The sequence below is a fragment of the Lactuca serriola genome, chromosome 8 (genome assembly GCF_051521515.1).
Source record: "Lactuca serriola cultivar US96UC23 chromosome 8, Lser_US96UC23_V15, whole genome shotgun sequence".
In the NCBI taxonomy this organism is placed as follows: domain Eukaryota; kingdom Viridiplantae; phylum Streptophyta; class Magnoliopsida; order Asterales; family Asteraceae; genus Lactuca; species Lactuca serriola.
This window is the reverse complement of record NC_136415.1, coordinates 310,790,676-310,802,312: the sequence shown is the minus strand read 5'-3', so window position 1 is coordinate 310,802,312 and position 11,637 is coordinate 310,790,676. Positions and strand designations below refer to the sequence as shown.

At 36.4% G+C, this 11,637-nt stretch overlaps 1 protein-coding gene across 1 annotated transcript; it reads left to right on the top strand.

Moving 5' to 3' along the window:
• Positions 1-9,362: 9,362 nt before the first annotated feature.
• LOC145068245 (uncharacterized) lies at positions 9,363-10,016 on the top strand. Its single transcript, XM_079015203.1, has one exon. It carries the CDS (start codon positions 9,363-9,365, stop codon positions 10,014-10,016), a length of 654 nt encoding a protein of 217 aa, XP_078871329.1.
• The last annotated feature ends 1,621 nt before the right edge of the window (positions 10,017-11,637 follow it).

Below are 11,637 nucleotides of genomic sequence, written 5' to 3'. Positions count from 1 at the left end.
AGCGCTTGTTTAATACCTTGTAGGCTTTAGAAGTGAGAGAATAGCCCAGAAATATCCCTTCATCGGCTTTGACATCGAACTTGTTACGATGTTCTTTAGAATTGAAGATGAAACATCGGGAGTCGAATACATGGAAAAATTTGACATTTAGCTTCCTGTTGTTGATGATCTCATAAGGAGTGAGAGTGAATCGCTTATTGAGATATGACCTGTTCTGCGTAAAACATGTTGCAGCAATAGCATCATCACAAAAATATAAAGGTAAAGAAGCAAAACTTAGCATGGTTCGAGCCGCCTCACACAAAGATCGGTTTCGTCTTTCGACAATCCCATTTTGTTGAGGTGTGTAGGGAGCTGAGAAGTTGTGACTGGTTCCTTTTTCGGCCAAGAATTCTTCGAATTCTTTATTTTTGAACTCCAGACCATTGTCGCTCCTGATGTTGCGAACGACTTTCTTCAGCTGTACTTCAACCTGCTTGATAAACATCTTTAGCTTGAAAGTCGCTTCATATTTGTGCTTCAGAAAGAACACCCATGTAAAATGCGAAAAGTCATCAACAATGATAAGAATATACTTGCTACCGCCAATGCTTTCGATAGATGATGGACCACACAAATCAACGTGAATTAACTCTAGCGGTTCAACAACTTTAGTGTTTACAATTGATGGGTGACTTTGACATCTCTGCTTCCCCATTTCACATGCAACACATAAATGTTCTCGATTGTATTTGAGCAATGGAAGACCTCGAACGTGACCTCCAGTGACAAGTTTGTTGATATCCTTAAAGTTAAGATGAGAGAGCCTTCGGTGCCACAGCCAGCTTTCGTCAGATTGTGCTTTGGATAACAGGCAGATAGTTGGATTCCCTTTGATGGGTTTGAGGTTCAGGGGAAACATTTCGCCTTTGCGCTCTGATTTGAGAATTACTCTTTTCGTTTTCTTTTCAATTATTTCCGAACCCTCATCATCGAATGAGACCTTGAGACCGGTACCTCCAACAAGCTGAGATACACTGATGAGGTTGTGCTGTAGTCCTTCAACATATGCGACCTTCCTAATTGTAAAATCACCATTTGTTATCATTCCATAGCCTTTTATTGTGCCGAATGAGTTGTTCCCGAACTTGACATTTCCACCGTTTGAAAGAGACCAAAATTCCCTCAGCTCTTCCTTCCTTCCTGTCATGTGACGTGAGCAGCCACTGTCAATATACCATTCTTCGTCAAACTGCTCGTCACTGATAACCTGCAAAAATTAAGCAGATTTAGGAACCCAAAGTTTCTTGGGTCCACGTGAGCCTTTCACAGCAACAGGAATAGTAAGAGAGATGTCAACAAGATATGTTCTTTTTATTAACGTTGTTTCATCTTTCTTTTTAATGGTGAAAACCTTAATTTTATTGGGATTTGTTACAGTCGGTTTGGATTCAGGTTTAGGCACTGGGACATTGGAATGCTTTTGATCGGTTTTGACTGAGGAAACCTTCGATTTTCCTTTCAAATCTGTTGAAGATTTTGGATTTTGAGTATTAACAGAATTGGATTTATAGAGGGGTTGAGAAGAATTAGAAGAAGTAGAACAAGAGAATTTAGACTGAGATAGTTTCTTGACTTGAGGTTCTAAGTGACCCTTTTGTTTTTGATCATTAGTGGGACCGAACCTAGAACTTTGGTTGCTTTTGCTCTCAGAACCGAACTTATGCTTTCGGTAGCTTGTGTTCTCTGAACCGAACCTTTCCTTTCGGTTATTGTGATCCTTAGAACCGAACCTATGCTTTCGGTAGCTTGTGTTTTCTGAACCAAACCTTTGCCTTCGGTTATCATAATTTTCAGAACCGAACGTATCCTTTCGGTTGTTATGACTTTCTTGCGATCTAACAGTACTTTTCTCTGACTTTGAATTTCTGTCATGATAAGAGAAATGGGCGTTTTGAGATTGCCAAAACTGTTTTCGTTCTGAGAGATTCTTCTTGTATCTCATATTCCTTTGCTGCTTCTGATTCTTCACTTGCTTCGGCTGTCGATGGATATTTGCTTTTTGCTTTTGCTTTTTGTCAGCCGGTTCACTCTGAACTGATGAAGTTTCGCTTGAAGGAGTGACTTCTTTTGTAGGATCTCCTTTTTCTTCAGGAACATCTTTTGTACCACTAGTACTTGGCAAGTCAAAGTTATCAGGCTTGTTCAGAGGCTCTGGTACATATCTGCCTTTGGTTTTCCAGGACGTCCGATTAGACAGACCAACGGTTTCGTCAGCATTGTCGATAGGGGCGGACCAGAAGAACTCATCACAACCATCAGCATTATCTTCGTTTAAAATGGCTGTGAGTTTAGCTGTCTGATGTTTGGTTACTCTTGTGACCTTATAGACTTGATTTGGAGTCGTCCTTACCTTTTGGTATACAACAGCCTTTTCTTCAAGGATCGGGGACTTTTGTTGGGACAAACGAGCAAACTCCACAGAATTTTCTGAAATAAGATTTTTGTGGTTTTCGGGTTTGCTCTTGACAAACTCAGAACAGTCAACTACATCCTCTACAGAAATTTCACTCATATCATCATCCTCATTAAGCTCAAATGCATTTTCAACATCAATTTTATTTTCTGAGCTCAAGTTGGCTTTCAATGAGTCAAACTTTTGTATGGTTTCGGTCCTTAGTTTCAATTGATCATTTTCATCCAAAAGGTTTTTCAGCATGTCCTTATGGTCCTTGGACTTTATGAAATATTCGATTGTGTCTAGTCCATACATATAAGTCGGATTTACATCCTCAGACGAAACTACACTTTCACAATTATATGCTTCAGCATCGATTTCATCCTCCTTAAACTCAAGGAAGGGCAAAATCATGCGATGAATTTTCTACCCTATTTCACAGTTCAAATGAAGTTGAGTGGTATTAGTGTAAAGACGCTTAGCAATTAAACAAAAGACATTTCTCTGTTTTAAAAGTTTCAAATTGTCTCTTTGTAAATAAATGTTTTCGTCCTTGGATTTGATTAACTCGGACTCCTTCAGCTCGATCCATATCCTCCGTTCCTCACTCTTTGAAGACACCCTGCTTATTTGGTCAGTTAGGTTAGAATTGGTGAGCCGTGTTTGAGTTAAACTGTTGTCTAGATGCGAGATTCTTGAATTTACATTTGTTAATTCTTTTTCATATGAACTTTGTGGGACTTTGAATGAAACAAAAATGGATTGTACCTTCTTGATTAATTCATCAAGCTCGTTAAACTGCACGCTGAGAGGTTTTGCTGTGAAGCACAAGTCCTCTCGCTCCTTTGTGTCTTCATTCCCACCGTCTGTGTTGTATCCCCTCATTTGAGATACATCCGACACCATCAAGCACTTTCCACCGCTTCCTTCATCTTTCGCAACATAAGCCTTTCCATGAGATGGCTTCCTTACTTCATCATCCTCAGATTCGGTTGACCAGACCTCCACGCCACCGAACTCATCATCTGCTACCGAACCCTGCACAATTAAAGCATTCATTGAAGGGTTAGTGACAGCTTTCTTTTTCTTGATCTCTTCCAGCTTTTTCATTAACACAGCTTCTTCATCTTTCTCCTCATCCTTTTCTGCTATTTTCTTGAGGACACAATCTTTGGCATAGTGGTTCTTTCCTCCACAATAGTAGCAGTTCACACCTGAATCTCCTTTAGCTTTCGGTTCCTTCTTTGGTTCTTCTGCCTTCGGTTCTTCCCTGACCTTTTCAGAACTATAACTTCCCTGCCAATTTCGGTTCTTATTGGTAGGAAACCTTTTCTTGATGAACCTCTTCGGGTTTGACACCATCATTGCATAGTCTTCAGAGGTAAGGTCATAGTCCTTTAAGTTAAGGTCTTCATCTTCCATCACACCTTTGCTTTTGGACAGAAGGGCCAATGATCCCAAGCTTGAAACTACATTTTTCTCCTGCAAGACAATCTTTTATTGGGATTTCAAAATCCCTACCAGCTTTGCCATTAAGTAAGATTTGAATTGCTCATGTGCTTTAACAGTGGACACAACCGCTCTCCACTCAGATCTAAGACCGTTTAAAAACGTAACCTTTTGTTTAATCAACTTCCTTTCAATATCATGTTTAATCATCTTACTAAGAAGATGATTGAAACGATCGAACGTCTGAGTTACAGTTTCTTCAGGACTCTGCTTGAATTCACCAAACTCGGACAAAAGTAAGGTTTGAATGGAATGCTCGAGATCTTCGTCTGTGGAATATAACTCTCACAGCCTATCCCATATTTCTTTAGCAGTGTTGCACGAACTCACTAGCCTGAAAGTATCAGATTGAAGAGCGAATCTGATTAGTCTCAATGCTTTAATATTGCACTGAAATTTATCTTTTTCGTCTTGGGTAATATCTTTTACATCTTTCAACAGATCATTATACTCTTTATGAGTTTTAATGATTCTTGATGTTGTTGAATGAGCGAATGGTCCAGACACGATTGCTTCCCAAATAAGATACCCGTTGTCCTCAGATCCAATGACATAATCTTCAAAGTGATGTGCCCAGACTTCGTAATCCTGGGTGTAAAGGATGGGAGTCTTCGTCGTTGATCCAATTTTGTTTGAGATGTTAATGGGATTTGATTGTGACTCGTCCATGCTAGATCGAATAACCTATTTAAAAGATCAGACTTGTAATATATTAAATTAGGGAAAAACGAATAAATGCTGAGTTATGTCAATTATGGGATGACGGCTCAATAAATATTAGTTAATGCGGAATAACCCTAATCGCAACCTTTTTCACAGAAAAGATGTGTATGAATTACACAGCCTCCTGCTCTGATACCAATTGATAAGATATAATAACAAACGTGAAGATCGATTAGATCTTTGTAACAGGTATTGCGATGAACACAAAACAATAAATAAGACAAGAGTGGATCAAAATATGTCGAATGATTAGATCAAACAATCCTCAACAGAGCTCGACTAAGAACTTCCACTGTAGAGGATTTAGGGTTACAAGAACGATAATAATAAACTTCTAAATAATGCTCTGATCGTTCTATTCTATCGTTTTTTTAAGATGCATGCAAGCACCTATATTTATACTAAACCCTACTAAGACTCACGGATGGACAGGCCCATACCGGAGATACGAAATGGACTAACTAACGAGCCCAATAGACGCAACACTTTATACAAAACACGACCCAACAGCATGTTATGCGTGTATGGTATATGTGGTTGGTATTTTGGGGATATCTCACTAAGCTTTTGGGCTTACAATTGTGGTTTAATGTTTTTCAGGTTCTTCAGGAGACCGTGGCAAGGCAAAGACGTGATCGTACCGCTCCTCATGTTTATGTTGTGATGTGATTCTGGGAATACTCTAAATTAATTATATTGAAAACCTTTTGTAATAATTTAATGAAATCGGGTTATTTTTGAAAAGTTTAAATTGGTTGGAATTTTATGGTCGTTACATTATTTTTTGCATCGAGGTTGTGTTTTTCCTGTCTCCTCTGCTCGAGAGAGGAGAGAGATTGGACGTGGGTCATTCAATGGTTGAGATGGGAGATGGTTATCTCTTTATCGGCTATGTTCTAAGAATGTGAAGTTAGTTCGTAGTAAATCGTCTCGGTGTTACGACAAAGGGATGTTTGAGACTCGATGGTTCTTGTGGTTTGATGGCCAAGGTGAAGGAAATGTGAAAGGCGAAATATGTATCATAGGTTCTAGAAGATCAGGTGTACCAAAGAGGCATCTAGTTATTCCTGTCTTAGGACTTAGGACATGAGAGCTATGGAGATATTATGACCTTGTTGATGCTATGTTTTGAGCATCTGTGGGGAAATTCTTGAAGTTTCAAGAGAAGGATGAGGTTATGGGTCAAGTCCACAATTACAAGGTTTTTGTGCGTAAGTTCAGTTTGTTAGGTACCTTGTCAATCCAAGGGTATTTTGATGGATTTCATTGAGACTGCGACAACGATGTCGGGGAAGAGTTTCCAAGGTTTTCATCTGAAATTCAGGGTTTTCTTTACGATTTGTTGGTCTTTATGTGGAAGATTTTCATATGCCATTTTGCATACCGGAAGTTAATGTTGGCGCATATCTGGCTGTGTTGGTGCGAGGCTTTGGTATAGCAAAGGTTAGCCGATAATGGTTCAAACTCGAAGTGGGGGAGAACTGAAACAAAAATATGCTTGGAAGATCATTGGTCGATCCGTTTTTTATGGTTTCATTGCGATGGGTCAGAGTAACTTGCAGTTCATGAAAGTTAGAATTCGGTCTAGGGTTGATGGATTACAATCTTTGGTTCACCCACTCATTACTCTATATAAAGGGTTGGCATGTACTCTTGTAATACATATTCACATCGTCTAATGAGAATCTTTGCATGATCTTTAAGGTGAACTAATTTGCGTTACAACAATATGAATTTATTTTGTGTTCAAAAATACAATTATTTTTTCTTTTCTTTACAACTTGTGAATTTTATATTATTTATTTTATTTATTAAAATATTAAACTGTTTATTTATACCAAAACTACAAACGCGAGCGTACAAAACAATGACAAACTAAATTTATTATGTAACAGCCCGGAATTCCAGGTATCTTTATTGATTTGATTATTTTGTGTTTTGAGAGGGGACTCGGCGAGTTGGAGCTCAGACTCGCCGAGTAGGGTCGCGATTCTGGACACGGGATTCGTTTGGACTCGGCGAGTCCAGGATATGGACTCGGCGAGTCTGCGCTGTTTAATGAAACCCTAATTTCCCGGTCATGAGCCCTATTTAAAGGACCTTATGGCCCTCATTTGCAGCCACCTTGAACCCTAAGAGCCCCCATACGGCTGTGAGCCTTGTGAGTGTATTTGGAGGCCATTTGTTCACCATTTTGTGTGATATTGCAAGAAAGGAGGGAGAGGATCAAACTTGAGGAGTTGGGGAGCTTGGATCTGTTGCTAATTCATCAAGGGAGTCTTCTTGAGGTAACTTTCAGAGCCAAACTTCGTGTTTTGTGTTGATGTGTCAAATCTAGGGTTTCTTCTTGCATTTCTTGGCTTAAATTGGAAGTATGAAAGGTTCCATGGAGATATGGAACCTAGATCTGGGCCTTAGCAGGTCCAGGAGACCCCATATGACTAGCTTTATGTCCATCCTTTTTAGTTAGAAGCTAAGGTGGTCATATTAGAGGTTGTTTCCCCAAAATAAGCCTTGTACGCATTGCATGGCAACCAAGACTGAGACTTTACGTGACAAATAAGCTTGGGAAGGCCAGATCTATGAATGGATGGAACGGATCTGACCGCAAAAGCCAGTTTTGGCTGGTGCATGGCATGGACTCGCCGAGTCTGATGAACAGACTCGACGAGTCGCTTGAAGATTGTCCTTGAGGACACCCAGTGTGTAGTCCTGACCGGGTTATGGTTGACTCAGTGAGTCAGGACGAGTTAGAGAGGGTCGACAGGTGGACTGAGTCGAGCTGGGACTTGCCGAGTTGTTCTTGAGACTCGGCGAGTTGAGTCAGGGTGGCCCCGCGACTCTCCCAGGTGGAACTCGTCGAGTCAGGGGAAGTACCCGACGAGTAAGAAGGGAATCCTATGGAGTTGGCGGATGCGTCTAGACTCGCCGAGTTGCCCTTGTGCACTCGCCGAGTCCGGTCAAGTTGACCGTTGACCGTTGACCAGAGTTGACCTATGTTTGACTTCTTAGGGATAGTCAAACTTAGAAGATAAAAGTGTTAATAAGAGATGCATGATGTTATAGGGAGATTGTAGCTCGACGGATCGAGCACGAGTGACTTCGGGATTTGCTAGCTTTCGATATTTACGAGGTGAGTCTTCCCACTATACCGTACCCGGAAGGGTTTGACTGTGTGACCGGAAGGTCGGATATGATATGAGATATATGTGCTATATGTGATAAGTTAATTGTTATACGTGCTATGTATGTTATGTGGGCCGGAAGGCATTATGTTAAGGGCCGGAAGGCGATTATGTTATGGGCCGGAAGGCGTTGTGAGTCTTGGACCGTAAGGTTGGCGTGGGTAGGACCGGAAGGTTTACCCAGCAGGGACGGAAGTCCCCTGAGACACATGGACCGGAAGGTCAGGGCCTGGAAAGGCGTATGTACGTAAGTTGTATTTTGGAGAACTCACTAAGCAATTATGCTTACAGTTGTTGTGTATGTGTTTCAGGTACTAGCGAGGACCGTGGGAAGGCGCCGGCGTGATCTGTACACACTGATAGATGTTTTGTGATCTTGGGATTCGTATGATTTGTATTCTGTTATAACACATGAAATGTTTATGCCTTGTTTTGAATGAAAATACTTTAATCTGAAATGAAAAATTACGTTGTTACATATTATGAACTAACTATATAAAAATAATAAGAAATTGATAAATAAGGAATTTAAAATCATATTTGACTAATTATAGCATTTGTGGGGGAATATATTAAAGATTATGCAAGAGAATATTTAATTTACAAGAATTAACCCACTAATTGTTGGTCAAGTAAAGTAATATTAAAAAACTAATCAATATTTAAAAGCACTAGATTTGCTGCAGTTGAAGACCTCTTTCTTTCCAGGTGATTACATCCCCCTTTCTTTGACTTTTGTTTTTCTTTAAAATTATTAAAATACTATTAGGTATGGAATATATGATCAAGTGGTACCATAATTGCTCTTTTTAAACTTGAATTTGAATTAATTAAATTTCAAGATTTAAACTCATTTGTGTTTTTCTTTAAAAACTATTCACGAAAAATCATATGATCATTAAGGTTTTTATATTAGATTATTTGGCTATAATTATTTTAAAACAGTACATTACAAATATATCTAGTTAAATTATCGTTTATGGGATTGTATATATGTTTCTAACTTAATGCCTTTTTTTTTGGGTTTTATCATAACCCTAATCTTAAAATTATGGGACTATTTACCATTTAGAGTGACAATTAACGACCATTTCTTCAAAAAAACGTTTTTTGTGAAATAAGTCATACTGATAAAAAAAAAAAAAAAAAAAAAAAAAAAAAAAAAATTCTTAAAAAAAAAACTGATTTCAAAATCAAATTTAGACTTTTTTAAAGTGGTATTAACCTCTTAATATAAGGCATGTCTCCTACTTTAGGTGAAAGAGATCTTCAACAAATATTGCTTTTAGACAACCTTCCTCCCCCTATCTTGACTATTTCCTCTCTCTTTCTTTATTTTATATGTTTGTTCTTTACCCTTATTGTGTTTTAAATAATAATACATAATCTACACATTTGTAAAATAAATAAGAATCAATTTCTTTAGTTGCTATAAAAGGAAGAGGGGCAATACCCCATTTTGGTACATCAATTTCAAACCCCAATTTACAACATATATTTTCAAGAAAATGGGAAAAAAAGTATGTCATGATCTTCTTTCATCAACATGGGAAGAAGGAGATGCAAGAGATCAACTCTCAACACAAACATATGTTGAGAAAAAACTCAAAATCTTCGGGTTTGAGCTACAACATACTTCCCTTGACGAAAGTACCATCAAAACCAACCATTTAAGGCCAACGGAAGGGGAAGAGAGCGTAAATTCATCATCAACAACGATTGAAAAGAATGATCTTCCTACAGAGGTTAAAAAGTTCGAGTGCCAATATTGTTTCAAAGAGTTTGTAAACTCGCAAGCGTTAGGAGGTCACCAGAATGCACACAAGAAGGAAAGATTGAAGAAAAAACGATTGCAATTACAAGCTAGAAGGGAAAGAATCAACTACTACCTCCAACCTTATACCCATAACAAACATGGGATGAATTTTGATTTTCATGGTTATTATGATTCAGAGTTCGAGTCTAATATTAGTTTTAGTCGGTATGATGATGATCTATTGTCGTTTAGAGATCCATGCAATTTTACTCTTACACATGTAGATAGGTCAAGAGGCAACTACATACCAGTCTCTATGAAACCAGCTCCTCGAGTTGTTGAATTAAAACAAAACCATGCAGATTTGGATCTGCAGTTGAGTTTGAGCTCGAACTCCATCATGTAAAACAAGAAAAGTGAAAAGCCATGAATTTCTCATGATCATATGTAAGTAAATTAGTATCTTGAAACTAATATTCAAATCATTGTTTTTGTATGATTTTTTGATGACGAACAAGAGCATCATTGGATGCATAACTACTGTATAGTATATTTCTCTTTTTATTTATTTATTTTTGTATGTTCGGTAGCCTATAAATTAAAAATAGTATTATTTAATAACGCAAGCAAGACAAGAAAGAAATATATTTTAGTATCAATTATGTTGCTTGATTACTAGGGTTTCTTTAGAAGATAACCAAAGATTTAGGGAACCATTCTTTTCATGGGTTTTTGTTTATTATCATTTTTGTTTTAAATTAGTTCTTCAGGGTTAATTTAATTCTTTATATATGTGTGTAGGGTATTTTTATTATATTTATTATGTGCGCGCTAGCGCGTGTCTATCTCAAGAAGTAAAGGGTTGATCAGGTGTGACTAATTAAAAAACCGTTTCGTCACCTTCTTCTAGATAATTCTTGGTTTATAATTTATTAATCAAAATATAAAATTAATATATAGAAAAGAAAGATTAGAGGACACCAGATTTCTTTTGATAAAAGGTGTTACTAATTAACTAATGTACAGTACAACATCACAACAAACTGTCTTATCCTGGAAATCTTTAGGCCCATTTGATAAATATATTTCATAAAAATGGTTTTTTTTTTCAATAAGAGATGTTTTTTTTTTCAAAAAAACCCCAAAATTATATTTTTCTGTCTTTCTAAATAGATCGGAAAAACAATTATGCCCCAAACCTTTTCTCTTTTTTTCTTGAATTACTAATTTCTTTTGAATAAATTTTTTATTGGGTTATTACTTTTTTACTGAATTATTATATATTAATAAATATTATTTTTAATATATAATATATATGTATTAATAAATATTATTTTATTGGACTATTATTTTTTTAAATAATTTTATTACTATCATTTTTATAGATAAATTCTATTTTATTAGATTATTATATGTTAATAAATATAAAAATAAATAAATAAATATTATTTATAATATACAATATTTTTATATATTAATAAATATTACTTTATCAGATTATTAATTTTTTTTAGTTATTTTTTAATTTATTTTTACTGGATTAATTCTTTTTTTTTTACAACACTACCATTATCCTAATTTATTTTAAAAATTTTCATTCATGTCACCACTATCGGACATAAACCGGGTCAAAAATCACACATTAAGTTATAAAAAAATGGATAGAAAGAACAACAACGTAACATTAACTAGAAAAACAATAAACTAAAAACAACATAATCAACATTTTATTTAGATTTTAATTGTTTTACATTTAATTACTTTGTATGACAATTTATATGTTTTTATAATTATTTAACAACTTCATCAATCACAATATATAAGTATATGATAATTTGATCATTTTTAATCATTCAACAGTCAATCAAATGTAAAAGCACACCACATAATTTATTTCCTAGTCAGAAAACTTTCTCATATAACACTTTTTCAGACAGTACTTTTCCGGACAACAAATAACAAACGAGACCTTAGTAACGCATTTACTGACATATCTTTTCAAATTTACGGTAAACCAATAACTAGTT

What these genes read in the sequence shown, in the direction of transcription:
- LOC145068245 (XM_079015203.1), top strand. Translation starts at nt 9,363, where the DNA reads ATGGGAAAAAAAGTATGTCATGATCTTCTTTCATCAACATGGGAAGAA.